At 44.8% G+C, this 19078-nt stretch overlaps 1 protein-coding gene across 1 annotated transcript in view; it reads right to left on the minus strand.

Moving 5' to 3' along the window:
• tinagl1 (tubulointerstitial nephritis antigen-like 1) overlaps positions 1 to 19078 on the minus strand; it is a 200386-nt gene that overhangs the window by 124157 nt on the left and 57151 nt on the right. Inside the window, exons 4-5 of the mRNA XM_041212103.1 lie at positions 7833 to 7922; positions 4799 to 4913 (exon numbers count right to left, since the gene is read on the minus strand). Of these exons, the coding sequence (XP_041068037.1) occupies positions 4799 to 4913; positions 7833 to 7922 (205 nt within the window). The remainder of the gene's footprint in view (positions 1 to 4798; positions 4914 to 7832; positions 7923 to 19078) is intronic.

The raw sequence follows: 19078 nt of genomic DNA on the forward strand, positions 1-19078 counted from the left end.
GAGAATGGTTCCGGGTGAAAGCTTTCAGTTACATAGATAGATTGGAGAAGCTGGGACTGTTCTTCTCGGGGAAGAGAAGATTGGAAGGAGATGTGATAGAGATATCAAAATCATGTTCCCATTGGTGGAAGGATCAAGAACTGGAAGCCACTGATTTAACGTAAATGGCAAAAAAAACTGAGGCGACATGAGGAAAGTCTTTTTGATGCAGTGAGTGGTTAGGATCTGGAATGCACTGCCTGAATGTGTGGTGGAGGCAGATTCAATCATGGCTTTCAAAAGGAAACTGGATAAACACCTGAAGAGAAAAAAATTGCAGATCTATGGGGAAGGACAAAGGAGTGGGTCTAGCTGAGGATCTCTTAGAGAACTGGCATGGATACAATGGGCTGAATAGCCTCCTTCCGTGCTGTAATCATTCTATGATTCTGCTCTATCACACTCCTGTCTTGTGCCTTGTAGATGGTGGACATGCTTTGGGGAGGCAGGAGGCCACAGAATTCTCAGTCTTTGACCTGCTCTTTTTTAAAATTATTTCACAGGATGTGGGCTTCGCTGGTTAGGCCAACATTTATTGCCCATCCCTAATTGCCCTTGAGAAGGTGGTGATGAATTGTCTTCTTGAACCGCTGCAGTCCATGTGGTGTAGGTACACCCGCAGTACAGTTAGAAAGGGAGTTCCAGGATTTTGACCCAGCAACAGTGAAGTAATGGTGAAAAATTTCCAAGTCAGGATGGTGAGTGACTTGGTGGTGGTGTTCCCATCTATCTGCTGCCCTTGTCCTTCTAGATGGTAGTGGTCATGGGTTTGGACGGTGCTGCCTAAGGAGCCTTGGTGAGCTCCTACAGTGTATCTTGTAACCACAGTATTTATGTGTCTATAGTGCAGCTCCCTCTAACCCATTATGGAGAGGAGCTGGACTCTCCCTGTGTCTGGTTCCGATCCAGAGCTGTGTGCCACCAATGGGACTTGATATTTGGGATTTTCTGATAAATATGATCAATTTTTTCTCTCAAACACCACTGTCTATCTCCCTCTCGGCAGTAACCACCATCACCCTTCCCCTCTGACCCCCAACCAATCAATATAGTTGAGATGAGACATGCCTGGGACTGGACACTTACTGATTAATTAACCCTGCACATGGGACATACACTTGGTTTCTGTGCTGCAGTCCTGTCCTTGGCTTGCTTACTAACACTGGGATACTCCACTCCCAGCTCCTTCTCCTATGTCAATTCTGTCAAGGTAATAGCTGTGGATTTCAGTTGGGGAGACTGCTTAGATATGTAGCTGCTCATCCAATGCAACGTCAGTGTCATCTGTGGCTCAGTGGTAGCCAGAACATCGTGGGTTCAAGCCGTACTCTCGAGAATTGATTTCTTCATCTAGGACAACAATGCCACTGCAGTACTGAGGAAGTGCTGCACGGTTGGAGGTGCCGCTTTACGGAAGACACCTTAAACCAAAACACTGACTGCCTACGCAGCTGGATTTGAAAGGTTGCATGATAAAATTTAAACAAGGGCACTCGAGTTCCCCCTGATGCCCTGCTCAATAGTTAATCATTCAACCAACACCTAGGTGAAGGTTATGCGGCCATCATCTCCTTTCTTCTTGTAAATTGGCTCCTGTGTTCTTCCTGTGTTCACAATAATGCAGAGGGACTTCTCTGGCTCTAACATTCTTTGTGATGGTCTGAGATTGTGAAGAGTGCTATTTTAATGCAACTTCATCCTTTCTTTAATGATAATGTAAAAATAAAAATGTTTGCAAAATGGTTTGAAAATCTCCCTCCAAATTCAACTGCCCAGTTCAAAACTAAAAGGATGATAAGCCTGGCAGAACAAGACATTTTCTAACTCATCCATATTATACTTAGTTTCTGTTTTGTAAATAAACAAGTCAGTGAAACATGATATTGAGACGAAAGATTAAGAAATTTCAGGAATGTGCATTATCTATTTCCATAGGATTTAGGGACCATCTCTAGATATGTTTTAACTGATTATGCAGGGTTTAGGAACCATCCCTAAATCCACGTAACCAGGTAACACAAGTTTAGGGGTCATCCCTAACTAATCACTACCTGAGTTAGCAACTATCCCCAATTGAAATTTTGGTTAGAAGCATACAAAGAACATCCTCTCTATTCTAAAAGCTTGTAATAAAATTTGGTAAAAGCTAAGTTGCTGCATGGTTTTTGGACGCTGTACTTTGGTGCTAACCCCTCACCAGGAGACATTCTGTTCTCTCATAAGAATTACTGGTGGTCTGTGAATTTCTCACAGTTTTTGTCTTAAATGGTTCATATTCTAGAAGATTCTGCAGAATCAGAGCTGGTATCTCTGAGCTAAATTCATTAAGGAAGTGTCTTTATGATGCTTGAGATTGAAGAAATAGCCAATGACTAGACTGGCAATGAGATAATGTCATCACATGTCACCATTGTGAGGCATCCAATCAGAGCCAGAGCCAATACAGAGAAACAAGTATGAAAGCAAAATACTGCAGATGCTGGAAAACTGAAACAGAAACAGAAAATGCTGGAAATAGCAGATCAGACAGCTCTGTGCAGAAACAGACTCAACATCTCGGGTCAATGACCTTTCATCAGAACAGGAAAGAGTTAGATACGTAATATGTAATTTAAGCAAGTGGAAGGCGGTTTGGAGGGGAGGAAAGAACGAAATGGAAGGTCTATAATAGGGTGAAGACAGGATAGATCAAATGACCAATGGGCTGATGGGTGAAGGCAAAAGTAGATGGTAATGGGACAAGTAAAGAAACAAGTTAGTCTAGAAGAGGTGTTAATGGCAGGGTCTAGAGGAGGTGTTAATGGCAGGGTCTAGCGGAGATGTGAATGGCAGGGTCTAGAAGAGGCATTAATGGCATGGTCTAGAGGAGGTGTTAATGGGAGGGTTTAGGGGAGACGTGAATGGCAGAGTCTGGGGGAGGTGTAACTGGGGAGAGCAAAGCCATCAACAACATCTGCTATCTGAAAATATAGGGGCAGGGGTTATCACTTGAAGTTGTTGAATTCTGTTCATTCCGGAAGGCTGCAAGGTGTCTTATGAGGTGCTGTTCCTCAAACTTACATTGAGCTTCATTGGAACAGTGCAGTAGGGCCGAGGGCAGAGAAGTCAGATTGAGAGTGGGATAGGGAATTAAAATGATAGGTGACTGGAAGCTCAGGGTCATACTTGTGGACTGAATAGAGGTGTTCAGCAAAACTGTCACCCGGTTTGCATTTGGTCTCCCCAGTGGAGAGAAGACCACATATGTGAGCAGTGAATACCAGTAGACTAGATTGAAAGATGTACACATAGATCACTGTTTCGTCTGGAAGGAATGTTGAAGGCCTTGGTCAGTGAGGAGGGAGGAGGTTAAAGGGTAGGTGTTGCATCTCCTGTGCTTGCTTGGAAAGGTGACTTGGGAAGGGGTGTTAGGGGTGAATGAGGAGGCTGCTACAGAGCGAAAGGTCCCTTTGAGATGCTGAGGGGAAGAGAGGGGAAGATGAGTCCGGTGGTGCAGGAATGTCCTACTCTTTGTCACACACTGGATACGTTACATCTACCGAAATCACTGGAACAGGAACTGAGGACCTCAGCACATTACTGCAGTAATATCCTAGGTTATAGAGGCATAGCATCATTGCAGCACAGGAGGAGGCCATTTCGTCTATCAAGCCTATGCTGGCTCTCTGTAGAGCAATCCAGTCAATCCCATCCCCCCATTCTATCCACATAGCCCTGCAAGTTTATTTCCTTCAATTTTCCATCCAATTTCCTTTTGAAATCACTCAACATCTCTGCTACCACCATCCTCATTGGCACCAAGTTCCAGGTCATTACCACTAACTGCGTTATAAAAGATCTTCCTCACATTCTCTGTATCTCTTTCTCAAAATTTGTGTCCCCTAGTCCTTTATAGAACCTGTTTATTCCCCATTTAACATTTTAAGCCTCAATATTTGTCTGGAGAATATGTATGAATCCCTTCAAGACCAATATATTCTTCCTGAACTGGGGTGTTCAAAAAAAAGGATTGATCCTCTTGGCCTCCCAAAATGTAACAATCCTGCCTGCCCCACCCCACCCCCAACCATTCCTTTGGGTGCTAGTTTCTAGCTCATGGAGACACCAAATTTCTGGCCCCACTCATTCAGTGAGCTGCCTAATAGTGAGCACTCAGCGGCTTGCTGACTGTATTCTAATGAGTTCTGAACCTGACCGTGGCCGGGGCCTCTCATTGACTCCGTGGTGCCAGCCCCATGGACACACCTGACTCCAGACCTTTTTTGGGTATGTGTCATAGTCAAAGAGTCATTTATGGCACAGGGGGAGGCCACTTGGCCCATTGAATCCACGCCAGCTCCCCACAGGGCAATCAGTCTCACTCTATCCCCAAGGGCATCCAGGTTTATTTCCCTCAAGTACCCGCCCAATTTCCTTTTGACATCACTGATCCTTTCTGCTTCCACCAGCCTCATGGGCAGTGAGTTCCAGGTCATTACCAGTCAATGTGTAAAAACGGTCCTCCTCATATCCATGCGCCCTCTGCATTTCCTGCTCAAGACCTTACATTTGTGTCCCCAACTCCCTGTACCAATAGCCAATGGGAACAGCTTTTCTTTACCTACCTTATCCAAACCTGTCATCATCTTGTACATTTCTATCAATCTCCTTTCAATCTCCTTTGCTCCAAGGAGAACAACCCCAGCATGTCTAAAACTTCCCTACATGTGCTGCAATCTCTACACACCATTGCTCTGTGTACCACAAGAAGTGGGCTTACGTTGAGTTCATTCATGTTCATCACTGTGGTTGAGGGTCGTCTGGTCCCCAATCGGTAACGGATTCCTTCGTCCAGAGTCAATCCCCAGAACTGGCTGTAGTTTGAAGCCCTCCATCTGCCCAGAGAGAAATGATAAAGATAAGACCATCAGGCTTGGAACATGAGTCTTACTGAGAAAGCCAGGTCTAGCCATTCCACATGACCAGTCCTTAAGAGGAATGTGTATGGGAGCTTTGCTAATTCTAGCTAACTCATAACTTACTCTAGCTAGGCTAACTCTGTAGCACTGATTCTCTGTCCCACTACCTTCCAACTGTCAATCTAGCAGGAGCTCAGGATAGCTGAACGTCCCCAGAAATGCAGGAAATACCCTGGCTGGAAACAACTTTCACCAGTGGCTTAGAATGGGCAATATCAGAGAGGTTGTCCATTACATATCCTGTCCCAGGAGATATTGGATAGAATGGCTGTTACACATCTGCTCCCTTCCAATCAATTTGATGTTGATTATTTTAGTTGATCACTGAATACTGAAATTACCCCGAAAGGAGCAAACAAACAACATCAATAAGTAGCCATTGGATGACACCAAGCTCCAGTTTTCAATCATGGGAGACTTGAAACCCGTAGGTGAGTAATAATTTAATAATAGTCTGTGTGTGTGAACAACACGGACAGGCCAGTGCAATTTCACTATGTGGATCGTTCCCAGTGTCAGAATATGTAGCCATAAGACCCAGCTGAGATTGGGCCCAGGCCTCATTAAGATCAGAAATACAGGGACATGCTGGGTGCCCCTCAACAGCTCACTGCTGAAGACCTCTGTAATTACAAGGAGCCACAGCAGCCCACAGGTAGGTCAGGGGAAGGTAGGAGGGCAAATCGGAGGAAGGGGCTCTCCCATTAGCAGGGGGACAGTGTGTGAATCACAACAGCGGTTGACCAGAACAAAGGTCAATCACACACAAGAAATAGGAAGAGTAGGCCATTTGGCCCTTCGAGCCTGCTCCACCATTCATTCCTGCCTGCTCCCCATAACCTTTGGAACCCTTGCTGATTAAAAATCTGTCTAACTCAACCTCGAACATACTCAATGACCCAGCCTCCACTGCTCTCTGGGGAAGAGAATTTCACAGACAAATGACCCTTTAAGAGAAAAAAATTCTCCTTCTCCCATGCCTTATTTTTAAACTGTGATCCCCTAGTTCTAGATTCCCCCACTAGGGGAAACTTCCTCTCAGCATCTACCCTTCAAGTCCCCTTCAAAAAGAATATCTCTCGTTCTTTTAAACTGGGTATAGGCCCAACGGGTCAAACCTTTTCTCATAAGATAAGCCCCTCACCCCAGGAATTATCAAGTGAATCTTCTCTGAACTGCTTCTAATTCAATTATATCCTTTCTTAAATAAGGAGACAAAAACTGTGCACAGTACTCCAGATGTGGTCTCCCCAATGACTGGTACAACTGTAGCCACACTACCCTACTTTTATATTCCATTCCCCTATAATAAACACCAACATTCCATTTTTCTTCCTAATCAATTGCTGTACCTGCATACTAGCTTTTTATGATTCACGTACCAGGACACCCAGATCCTTCTGTACCTCAGAGTTCTGCAATCTCTCTTCATTTAAATAATATGCTGCTTTTCTATTCTTCCCGCCAAAGTGGATAAGTTCACATTTTCCCATATTATACCCCATCTGCCAGATTTTTGTTCACTAACTTAACCTTCTGTGGACTCTCGACTTGAAAATTTACCCTCCTACCTAACTTTGTGTCATCAGCAAATTTAGCCACCATTACTTTAGCACCTTCATGCAAGTCATTGAATAGATTGTAAATACTTGAGGCCCCAACACTGATCCCTGTGGCAATCCACTGATTACAGCTTGTCAACCCGAAATGACCCATTTATCCCTACACTCTGCATCCTATTAGCTAAACAATCCTCTATCCATGCTAATATGTTACCCTCTACATTATGAGTTCTTATTTTATGAAATAACCTTTGATGTGACAGCTTATTGGATGTCTTTTGGAAATCCAAGTGCACCACATCTACAGGTTCCCCTTTATCCATGTTGCTTGTTACTTCCTCAAAGAATTAATCAAACTTGATTTCCCTTTCATGAAATCATGTTGACTCTCCCTGACTGTATTATAATTTTCTAATCAGCACTGGGGTGAGGGAATGGTTGCCATCAGCTATGGAGCTATGGGGAGCATTTACCCTTTTAGTGGGGGGCCTCCAACTATACAATTAAGAATCACTGTTTAGGCTGTATGGAGAGCTGGTTTTCCTGAATACAGCCAGTCCAATGCCAGTTACATTAAGGGCAGCCTAATGCATAATCTTTTCTCTTTACCAATATGGCAGGTGGCTTGTAATGAATGAACTCTTGCCTCCCTGAAATATTGGAAGCTAATGTGATGTTTAAAAAACAGGTGCTGCACCTTCACATTTTTTGTAATATGTCTGTGAGTAACACTGTTACTGGACACACAAGCATGAGTAATACTGTCACACAGTACACACACAGAAAGGAAGCCTTTCATGACACAGGTGTCAATTTTGAGACATTAACTACATTGTGCCCAAGATACTTCCTGAATTGGTCAACCATTATAGACAATAACTGTGTCTCCTTCATGCAGCCGACATTTCACAGCAGCGAAAAATGCCAATATAATTCCCAAGCTAAAGTACACACACACACACACACACACACACACACACACACACACACACACACACACACACACACACACACACACACACATATCAGCAATACTATCATAGCACACACATGGGTGATTAACACTGTCACAGCATATGTATGCATCAGTAACACTGTTGCAGCACATGCATATGTGAGTAATATGGTTACAGCATACACAAGTGTAAGTGACATTATTGAATGGCACATGTATGTGAGTAATATTGTTTTATAACAGAGGTGTGTAAGTAACAAGGTCAAACACACATCCGTGTGGGACCTTCATATTTTGTTGTTGAAGAATGACATTTACCCATAATTCCCTTGATTGATCTTGCGGATCATTTCCTGATTGATAAGACACACATGCTGCTCACAATCCCATTGGCCGTTGCTGCAAGTGCTGAAAAATCAAACACACAAAACAAGGTCAGAAAGCTTTTAAAATCAGCAGAATGGGAGAGTATCTCTTAATAATCTCTAAACACCAGTGGCCCCAACAACTGAGACAGAAATAAGTGACATGAAGTCATGTGGTGGAGGCCTTTACACAAATTTTAGAACTGAATCCCAAACTCTCTGGAATTTGAAAATGGCCCTAACTGAGGTGAGGTGAAATCTGCTTTCTCTGAAGTTTATCTGCACCATGGACTTAATTCCCCCAGAATCTCTGCAACCCCATTGATAAGATAGCAACAGTCATGGTTCAAAATCCTTCTTCCCAAGGCTCTCAACCTCAACAATATTACAGTGAATCTCTGGCATGCTGCTTTTGATAAGAATGACTACATGTCACTCAGATTGTTTCCATGGATCTCACTCCTTTCCCATTGTACAAAATCCCAATGGGTCAAATTCTTCCCATTCATCTTCAGGGATTGATCAGGAGAGGGGGAAGATGTTGATGGGGAGGGCGAGAAGGATATATTTGAATGGAAAGTGGGGTAGTGACCTTCAGGGAGAGTTAAGCTGAGTCAACTGTTACATGGGCCATTTGCCAAAGGAAGCCTTTCATGACACAGGTGTCAATTTTGAGACATTAACTACATTGTGCCCAAGATACTTCCCGAATTGGTCAACCATTATAGACAATAATTGTGTCTCCTCCATGCAGCCGACATTTCACAGCAGCGAAAAATCCCAATATAATTCCCAAGCTAAAGTCCTTCTCCAATGGGCCAATGGATTACACTCCCAGTTCCTGCAGCTGCCCAGAGTCAGTATTGTACTTAAGTCTCAGAGCCCAGCCAATGGGTTTCAATTCAATCATTACAGTGTGCTAAAAATTATTCTGAAAAATATAACATTGAACTTCTGGAAAGGAGGTCCGGTGGCACAATGGGTAGCCTCCCTATCTCTGAGCCAGCAGCTCCGGATTCGGGTCCCACTCCGGGGCTTGATGGCTGAGGAAGGTGTGTTAATAATGCAGCCAAACAGGTTGATTACCAGCCTGTAAATCTTTCCAATACATCTATGGTAGGTGGTAATGGCGGGAAAGTCTCCTGGTCAGCCATATTTAATGTGGAGTGGCACCTGGCTTCAGGCTGGCAACCTGTTCCAGGATAAACAAGCTACAGAAACAAATGTGAGCATGTGCTTAGACTGCCTCATGTATCTCTAGACACAGGAAGTCTTCTAAATCTAAGAACTTCTAAACATAAAACAGGAGAGATTTTCACAACTGCCACAGAGATCACTGGCACAGTGAATCAGACTGTCTCTCTGCTTCCTGCTATATGCACTTTCCAGTAAGGGCCAGTAAGCAGAAGCAGCTTAAACTTTTCTTCTCTCTGGTCTAAGGTCATTGAGACGAAAGGAGAATCAGTGAAACACTCTCGCCTCAGGTATAGGGAAGGATCAAGCCCCACTCCAGAGACTGAAGGCCATGATCCTGACTGACACTCCAGTGCAGTACTGTGGGAGCGCTGAACTGTCAGACATGGCATCTCTCAGATGAGACGAGGTCCTGCCTGCTACTTCAGCGGGGTGTAAAACGTTCCATGGCACCATTTCAAAGGGAAGCAGGAGATTTATCCTTAGTATCCTCATAAATATTCAACCCTTCCTCAATCAACATCGCAAAATCAGATTAACTGCTCATTGTCACGTTGTTGGTTGAGAGAGTTTGCTGTGTGCAAATTGGCTGCAGTGATACCTACATTACAGACTACACTTTAAAAAGTACTTCATTGGCTGTAAAGCACTTTGGGACATCTTACATTCTTACTATGAGCAACAAACCCAGCAGAGGGCAGGACTGAGCAACTGCATCACTGGTAATTACAGTCAGTCATGTACATGCTGTGGGTTTGATTACATTCAGACACTGAGTGCAGTCCATTTCTGATCAACATCAATGGGACAAAAAGCCCATCTTAGAAATATAAACTCCTTCATACAATTACATTTCTCTTTGGCATTTGCTATTCTTTGATTCTTTAGATGAAATCACTAAGTGAATGATTAAAGAGTCAGCAGTACAAAGCTGAACAAATTGCCTCATTTATTGAGAGCCTGAACCAGTGAGAACGTTTCTTGGCAGCCCATGTCTCATAGTTATCGACAGAATGAAAGAAACCCATTTTCTATCCACAGCAATATCAGTTTTCCTCCATCTGGCTGAACTTGTTCTCACACTGAACAATTTCTCCTTAAACTCCTCTCACTTCCTCCAAATAAAAGGTGTGCCTATGGGTATCCGCATGGGCCCCAGCTATGCCTGTCTCTTTATGGGGTATGTGGAACATTCCTTGTTCCAGTCCTACTCCGGCTCCCTCCCACAACTCTTTCTCCGGTACATCGATGATTACTTCAGTGCTACTTCATGTTCTCGTCTGGACCTGGAAAAATTTATTAATTTTGCTTCCAATCTCCACCCCTCCATCATTTTCACGTGGTCCATCTCTGACACTTCCCTTCCCTTCCTTGACCTCTGTCTCAGTTTCTGGTGATAACTGTCCACCAATATCCATTACAAGTCTACCAACTCCCACAGCTACCTCGACTACAGCTCCTCATACCCCGCTTCCTGTAAGGACTCCATCCCATTCTTTCAGTTCCTTCGCCTCTGTCACATCTGCTCTGATGATGCCACTTTCAAAAACAGTTCCTCTGCCATCTTTTTCTTCTTCCTTAACCAAGGTTTTCCACCCACAGTGGTTGACAGGGCCCTCAACCATGTCCGGCCCATCTCCCGCACATCCGCCCTCACACCTTCCTCTCCCTCCCAGAAACATGTTAAGGTCCCCCTTGTCCTCACTTATCACCCCACCAGCCTCTGCATTCAAAGGATCATCCTCCGCCATTTCCGCCAACTCCAGCATGATGCCACCACCAAACATATCTTCCTTTCACTCCCCCGGCGGCATTCCGCAGGGATTGTTCCCTCCGGGACACCCTGGTCCAGTCCTCCATCACCCCCTACTCCTCAACCCCCTTCCACAGCACTTTCCCACGCAACCGCAGAAGGTGCAACACCTGCCCCTTTACTTCCCCTCTCCTCACCGTCCAAAGGCCCAAACACTCCTTTCAAGTGAAGCAGCATTTCACTTGCACTTCCCTCAATTTAGTCTCCTGCATTCGTTGTTCCTAGTGGGGTTTCCTCTACACTGGAGAGACTAAATGCAGACTGGGTGACCGCTTTGCAGAATATCTTCGGCAAGCATTACCCAGGCCTCCCTGTCGCTTGTCATTTCAACACTCCACCCTGCTCTCATGCCCACATGTCTGTCCTTGGCCTGCTGCATTGTTCCAGTGAAGCTCAACGCAAACTGGAGGAACAGCACCTCATCTTCCAACTAGGCACTTTACAGCCTTCCAGACTGAATATTGAGTTCAACAATTTTAGATCATGAACTCTCTCCTCCATCCCCACCCCCTTTCCGATCCTGACCCCCTTTTTCTCCCAATATTTTATATAGATTTTTCTTTTCCCACCTATTTCCATTATTTTTAAATGTATTTCCATCCATTGTTTTATCCCTACCTTTTAGCCTTTTTCGATTCCTTCACCCCACTCCACCCCCACTAGGGCTATCTGTACCTTGCCTGTCCTGCTTTCTACCCTTAATTAGCACATTCCTTAGATAATATCACCACCTTCAACACCTCTTTGTCCTTTTGTCTGTGACATCTTTTGGTTATCTCCACCTATCACAGGCCCTCTATCCGGCTCTACTTGTCCCACCCCCACTTAAACCAGCTTATATTTCACCTCTTTTCTATTTTTACTTAGTTCTGTTGAAGGGTCATTCAAACTCGAAATGTTAACTGTGTTCCTTTCCACAGATGCTGCCAGACCTGCTGAGTTTTTCCAGGTATTTTTGTTTTTGTTTTGGATTTCCAGCATCTGCAGTTTTTTTGCTTTTATCTCAGTTTTCAGGTGTCTGTGGGAGGGGGGTGAGCTAAGCGACAAATATTAGACAAGCATGTAGCAAAGGCAGGGTGGGTTTTATTGGGGAAATTTCACTTTCATATAGAGTGGGGCATGCAGATCATCACACATCAGAAAGGTAGTGAATTTCTTGAGTGTGCCTGGAATTGTTTATCTACCAGAGTATGAGCTCCAACAACAAGAATGCAGGCCATTTCAGATTTATGAACAAGGAGGCTGATTTAGTTAACAGCCTAATGCTGCATGAACATTTTTTTATTCATTCACGGGATGTGGGCTTCGCTGGCTGGGTCAGCATTTATTGCCCATCCCTAGTTGCCCTTGAGAAGGTGGTGGTGAGCTGCCTTCTTGAACTGCTGCAGTCCATATGGTGTAGGTACACCCACAGTGCTATTAGAGAGGGAGTTCTAGGATTTTGACTTTGTAACGGTTTGGTACAACTGAGTGGTTTGCTAGGCCATTTAAGAGTCAACCACATTGCTGTGGGGTCTGGAGTCACATGTAGGCCAGACCAGGTAAGGACAGCAGACTTCCTTCCCTAAAGGGCGGTAGTGAACCAGATGGGTTTTTATAATAATCAACAATGGTTTAATAGCCATCATTAAACTTTTAATTCCAGATTTTTTCTTTTACAGAATTCAAATTCCACCATCTACCATGGTGGGATTCAAGTCCAGGTCCCGAAAGCATTACCCTGGGTCTCTGGAGTACTAGTCCAGCGACAATACCACTACGCCATCACTATCACTATCAAATGGTGATACTAATATTATTGAGTTTAATGTGTTTAAAAGGGAGACAGAACACAACAGCTAAGATTCTAGATTTCGGTAAGGCTGACTTCAATTGGATGAGACAAGGTCTGTTCACAGTAAGCTGGGCAAATCTGTTACCTGGGTAGAACATAGATCAGTGAGAGAGGTGTTTAAAAAGATTTAATGTGATACAGAATCAGCTTATACCTATAAGGGGCACGAATTCTACTTGCCAAAAAAGACAGTAATAGATGGCTGCAGAGGTGAAGCCCACATAGAACTAAAGGAAAAAGCACAAAAATGCAAAAATATTGCACAGAACCCAATAAATGAGAGAGATACAAAGAACAACAAAGGGTGACAAAAATGATGGTAAGAGTTACAAAAAGAGAATATGAAAATAAATTGGAAAGCAATAACAAAAAAAAAGAATGTTTACAAATATATTGAGAATAAAGGTTGGTCCAGGGAGACATGGCAGTTAATAGTGGTGATACTGTCACTGACGATGAGGAAATGGCAGACATTCTGAATAATCTACATCAGTATTTACAGTGGAGGAAGAGGCCAACGCGCTAAACATCCAAAAGAAATGAATATTGAATCAGCGTGAGGGAATCAAAATTAACACAACCAAAATAACAGTATCGCAGAAACTAAACACTAACCCCCATCTTTTCATTGAGAACTGTCGGCGCGGCATTAGTCGTCTCAATTGCTCTGCTCCTCTCACCCATTCTAATCTCTCTCTCTCTGAACTTACTGCACTCCATTCTCTCGGGTCCAACCCTGATATTGTCATCAAACCCACTGACAAGGGTGGTGCTGTTGTCGTCTGGCGCACTGACCTCTACCTCACGGAGGCTGAGCGTCAACTCGCAGACACTTCCTCCTAACTCTCCCTGGACCATGACCCCACCACTGAACATCAAGCCATTGTTTCCAGGACTGTCACTGACCTCATCTCCTCTGGGGATCTTCCTCCCACAGCTTCCAACCTGATAGTTGCCCAACCTCGGACGGCCCGCTTCTATCTCCTACCCAAAATCCACAAACAGAACTGCCCGGGTAGACCGATCGTCTCAGCTTGCTCCTGCCCCACAGAACTCATTTCTCGTTATCTTGACTCCCTTCTCTCGCCCCTTGTCCAGTCCCTTCCCACCTACATCCGTGATTCCTCTGACACCTTACGTCACATCAACAATTTCCAGTTCCCTGGCCCCAACCGCTTCCTCTTCACCATGGATGTCCAATCCCTCTACACCTCCATCCCCAACAGGATGGTCTGAGGGCCCTTAGCTTCTTCCTCGAACAGAGGCCCGAACAATCCCCATCCACCACTACTCTCCTCCGTCTGGCTGAACTTGTTCTCACACTGAACAATTTCTCCTTCAACTCCTCTCACTTCCTCCAAATGAAAGGTGTAGCTATGGGTACCCGCATGGGCCCCAGCTATGCCTATCTCTTTATGGGGTATGTGGAACATTCCTTGTTCCACTCCTACTCCGGCCCCCTTCCACAACTCTTTCTCCGGTACATCGATGATTACTTCGGTGCTGCTTCATGCTCTCGGTGGGACTTGGAAAAATTTATTAAGTTTGCTTCCAATCTCCACCCCTCCATCATTTTCACGTGGTCCATCTCTGACACTTCCCTTCCCTTCCTTGACGTCTCTGTCTCAATCTCTGGTGATAGACTGTCCACCAATATCCATTACAAACCCACCGACTCACACAGCTACCTCGACTACAGCTCCTCACACCCCGCCTCCTGTAAGGACTCCATCCCATTCTCTCAGTTCCTTCACCTCCGTCGCATCTGTTCCGATGATGCTACCTTCAAAAACAGTTCCTCTGACATGTCCTCCTTCTTCCTTAACCGAGGTTTTCCACCCACGGTCGTTGACAGGGCCCTCAACCGTGTCCGGCCCATCTCCCGCGCATCCGCCCTCACGCCTTCTCCTCCCTCCCAGAAACATGATAGGGTCCCCCTTGTCCTCACTTATCACCACACCAGCCTCCGCATTCAAAGGATCATCCTCCGCCATTTCCGCCAACTCCAGCATGATGCCACCACCAAACACATCTTCCCTTCACCCCCCCCTATCGGCATTCCGTAGGGATCACTCCCTCCGGGACACCCTGGTCCACTCCTCCATCACCCCTACTCCTCAACCCCCTCCTATGGCACCACCCCATGCCCACACAAAAGATGCAACACCTGCCCCTTCACTTCCTCTCTTCTCACTGTCCAAGGGCCCAAACACTCTTTTCAAGTGAAGCAGCATTTCACTGGCATCTCCCCCAACTTAGTCTACTGCATTCGTTGCTCCCAATGTGGTCTCCTCTACATTGGAGAGACCAAACGTAAACTGGGCGACCGCTTTGCAGAACACCTGTGGTCTGTCCGCAAGAATGACCCAAACCTCCCTGTCGCTTGCCATTTTAACACTCCACCCTGCTCTCTTGCCCACATGTCTGTCCTTGGCTTGCTGCATTGTTCCAGCGAAGCCCAACGCAAATTGGAGGAACAACACCTCATCTTCCGACTAGGCACTTTACAGCCTTCCGGACTGAATATTGAATTCAACAACTTTAGGTCTTGAGCTCCCCCCTCCATCCCCACCCCCTTTCTGTTTCCCCCTTCCTTTTGTTTTTATCCAATAAATTATATAGATTTTCTTTTCCCACCTATTTCCATTATTTTTAAATATTTTAAATCTTTTATGCTCCCCCCACCCCCACTAGAGCTATACCTTGAGTGTCCTACCATCCATTCTTAATTAGCACATTCGTTTAGATAATATCACCAACTTTAACACCTATGTGTTCTTTTGTCCTGTTGTTTATGACATCTTTTGATGATCTGCTTCTATCACTGCTTTTGCCTACAACCACACCCCCCTCCACTTCTCTCTCTCTCTCTCTCCACCCGCACCCCACCCCCCCGACCTCCCAGCACCTTAAACCAGCTTATATTTCAACTCTTTCTTGGACTCAAACTCAAGTTCCGTCGAAGGGTCATGAGGACTCGAAACGTCAACTCTTTTCTTCTCCGCCGATGCAGCCAGACCTGCTGAGTTTTTCCAGGTAATTCTGTTTTTGTTTTGGATTTCCAGCATCCGCAGTTTTTTTGTTTTTATTTACCAACCCCCATGCCCAGATGGTTTCCATCCCAGGATTTTAAATGAAGGTGGTGAGAATATTGCAAATGCCAAACTATAATCTTCCAAAATTATCTTGACACGGGAACAGTTCCTTTAGATTGGAGAACTGTTGATGTCTCTCCACTATTTACAAATGGTAACGAAGAATTATAGACCAGTTAGTCTAACATCTATTGTCAGAAATTGCTGGAATCTATTGTCAAGGATAGGGTTACTGAAAATCTTCAGCTGATCAGAGAGAGCCAGCATGGATTTGCTAAGGCTAGGTCAAGCCTAATGAACCTGATTGCATTTTTTGAGGTGACTGAAGTCGTAGACAGGGGAATTTCTATAGATGTTATTAACATGAACTTCCTGGGGGCATTTGATAAAGTCCCTCATAACAGACTGTTAACTAAAGTTGAAACCCACGGAACTGAAGGCAAATTATTGACCTAATTAGGAAATTAGCGAATGGCAGGAAATGGAGACCAAAGGTCATGGGCAGGTACTCTAATTGACAGGATGTGACTAATAGTGTCCCACAAAGATCTATGTTGGAGCTCAAACAGTGACAATGTTTATTAATGACTCAGACGATGAAATAGAAAGCCACATATCCAAATCTGTAGGTCATCGAAGGCACATGGCAGTGTAGATGGAAGCATAAAATTATAGAGATATTGATAGAATAAGTGAATGGGAAAACTGTTGGCAAATGAATTTCAATGTAGGCAAGTCCACTTTAGACCTAAAAGAGATAAAACAGGGGACTTTCTAAGTGGTAAAAAGCTAGCAACAGTGAAGGTCCAAAGGGATTGAGGATCCAGGTGCACAGATCATTAAAATGTCACGAACGGGTACAGAAAATAATTAGAAAGGCTAATGGAACGCTGGCCTTTATATCTCAAGGACTGGAATGCAAGGAGGGGTAAGTCATGCTTCACTGTACAAAGCCCTGGTTAAACCACACCTGGAGTTACTGGGAGCAGCTCTGGGCACCACACCTAGGGAAGGATAGACTGACCTTGGAGGGAGTGCAGCATAGATTTATCAGAATGATACCTGGGCTGGATTTCTGCTACTGAGGCAGGTAGCACGAGTCAGGGAACTTCCCACCTCGGTTTAAAGGGCCCATTAGACACAATTTTCACTCCAGAGAGGCAAGGGCAGAATAGAGTCTCGTCCGCAAATTCCAGAAGCAGATACTAGGAGGCCACAGGAGCGGCGCGTGCTGAGGCATGCTGGTAGAAGGCCCGCCCGATTCTTTGGGACTCCATCCCAATCATGCCCCACTCATCCCCATGCCCCCTCATATCACCCATGACCCCTCATACACCCATATCTCCATAGCCATTGTGCAGATCTAAGTAGCCATGTGGAGATGAAAAAAAAACTTCCAACAATCTAATGAAGCTCTCATCTACTGGATAGTGAAAAAAACTTCCATTCATGAAACCCATTTTTTGCTTTTAAATCTCCCCAAGTGGTAAATCTCTTATACTAAAACAAAACTTCCATGCAGACCCCACATCAAAGACACTTGTCCTTAAATAGCTTTTTTACACTGTCAATCACGTTGTGAACTCAGAAACCTCTGCTGAGAAATTGTACCTTTTGAAACTCTGCCAAGTATTTATAATGACATAATAATAGCCTTTGGGGAAATGTCATTGAAGAACTTTATTGAAACTGCACAACCAGATGATAATTCTTTTCCAACCTACACGTGATGCTCTATCAATCAAAGGAGTCCAGTAGAGGGAATGTTAACTCTCACTGACAGCTTAAGCATGTTTTCCCATGTTTAAAGAGTGATGTCTTCAAAAAAACTTCAAATCATGACTCTTAAACAGACCTTATACACCCTTCAAGAGCAGTTACATGTACTCCATCAATTTGTGATTCCCACACAGCAGGTTAAGGCCATTGCAACAGCCAAAATGGAGTCTGTTTGAACTCAGCACACATTTCAAATGGGACTACAGAGTTCAGGTTTCCCTCCAGTGTGACACATGTCCCACCATCTCCCGTTGCTGGCAAAAAAGCAAACTGTTAGAAATGAGGGCTGGACATTTTTTATTTATTTGTTCACAGGGTGTGGGCATTGCTGCAAGGCCAGCACTAGTTGCCCATCCCTAATTGCCCTTGAGAAGGTGGTGGTGAGCTGCCTTTTTGAACCGCTGCAGTCCATGCGGTGTAGGTACACCCACAGTGCTGTTAGGAAGGGAGTTCCAGGATTTTGACCCAGCGACAGTGAAGGAACAGCTGATATATTTCCAAGTCAGGATGGTGAGTGACTTGGAGGGGAACTTCCAGGTGGTGGTGTTCCCATCTATCTGCTGCCCTTGTCCTTCTAGATGGTAGTGGTCGTGGGTTTGGAAGGCGCTGTCGAAGGAATCCTGGTGAATTCCTGCAGTGCACCTTGTAGTTGGTACACACTGCTGCTACTGTGCGTTGGTGAAGGAGAGAGTGAATATTTGTGGAAGATGTGCCAATCAAGCGGGCTGCTTTGTCCTGGATGGTGTCAAGATTCTTAAATGTTGTTGGAGCTGCACTCATCTAGACAAGTGGGGAGTGTTCCATCACACTCCTGACTTGTGCCTTACAAATGATGGAGAGGCTATGGGGAGTCAGGTAGTGAGTTACTCACCACAGGGCTCCCAGCTTTTGACCTATTCTTGTAGCCACAGCATTTATATGGCTAGTCCAGTTCAGTTTCTAGTCAACAGTAAACTCCAGGATGTTGATAATGGGGGATTCAGTGATGGTAATGCCATTGAATGTCAAGGGGCGATGGTTAGATTCTCTCTTGTTGGAGATAGTCATTGACTGGCAATTGTGTGACATGAATGTTACTAGCCACTTGACAACCCAAGCCTGGGTATTTCCAAGGTCTAGCTGCATGTGGACATGGACTGCTTCAGTATCTGAGGAGTCGTGAATGATATTGAACACGATGCAATCATCAGCAAACATCCCCACTTCTGACCTTATATTGGATCATCCAGCCAGCATTTCTGGATGAAGGTGGCTTCAAATGCTTCAACCTTGTCTTTTGCACTGATGTGCCGGCTCCTCCATCATTGAGGATGGGGATATTTGTGAAGCCGCCTCCTCCAGTGAGTTGTTTAATTGTCCACCACCATTCATGACTGGATGTGGCAGATCTGCAGAACTTACATCTGATCCATTGGTCGTGGAATTGCTTAGCTCTGTCTATCATTTGCTGCTTCCGCTGTTTGACATGTGAGTAATCTTCAACA

This window comes from Carcharodon carcharias, chromosome 19 (assembly GCF_017639515.1).
Source record: "Carcharodon carcharias isolate sCarCar2 chromosome 19, sCarCar2.pri, whole genome shotgun sequence".
Classification (NCBI taxonomy): Eukaryota; Metazoa; Chordata; class Chondrichthyes; order Lamniformes; family Lamnidae; genus Carcharodon; species Carcharodon carcharias.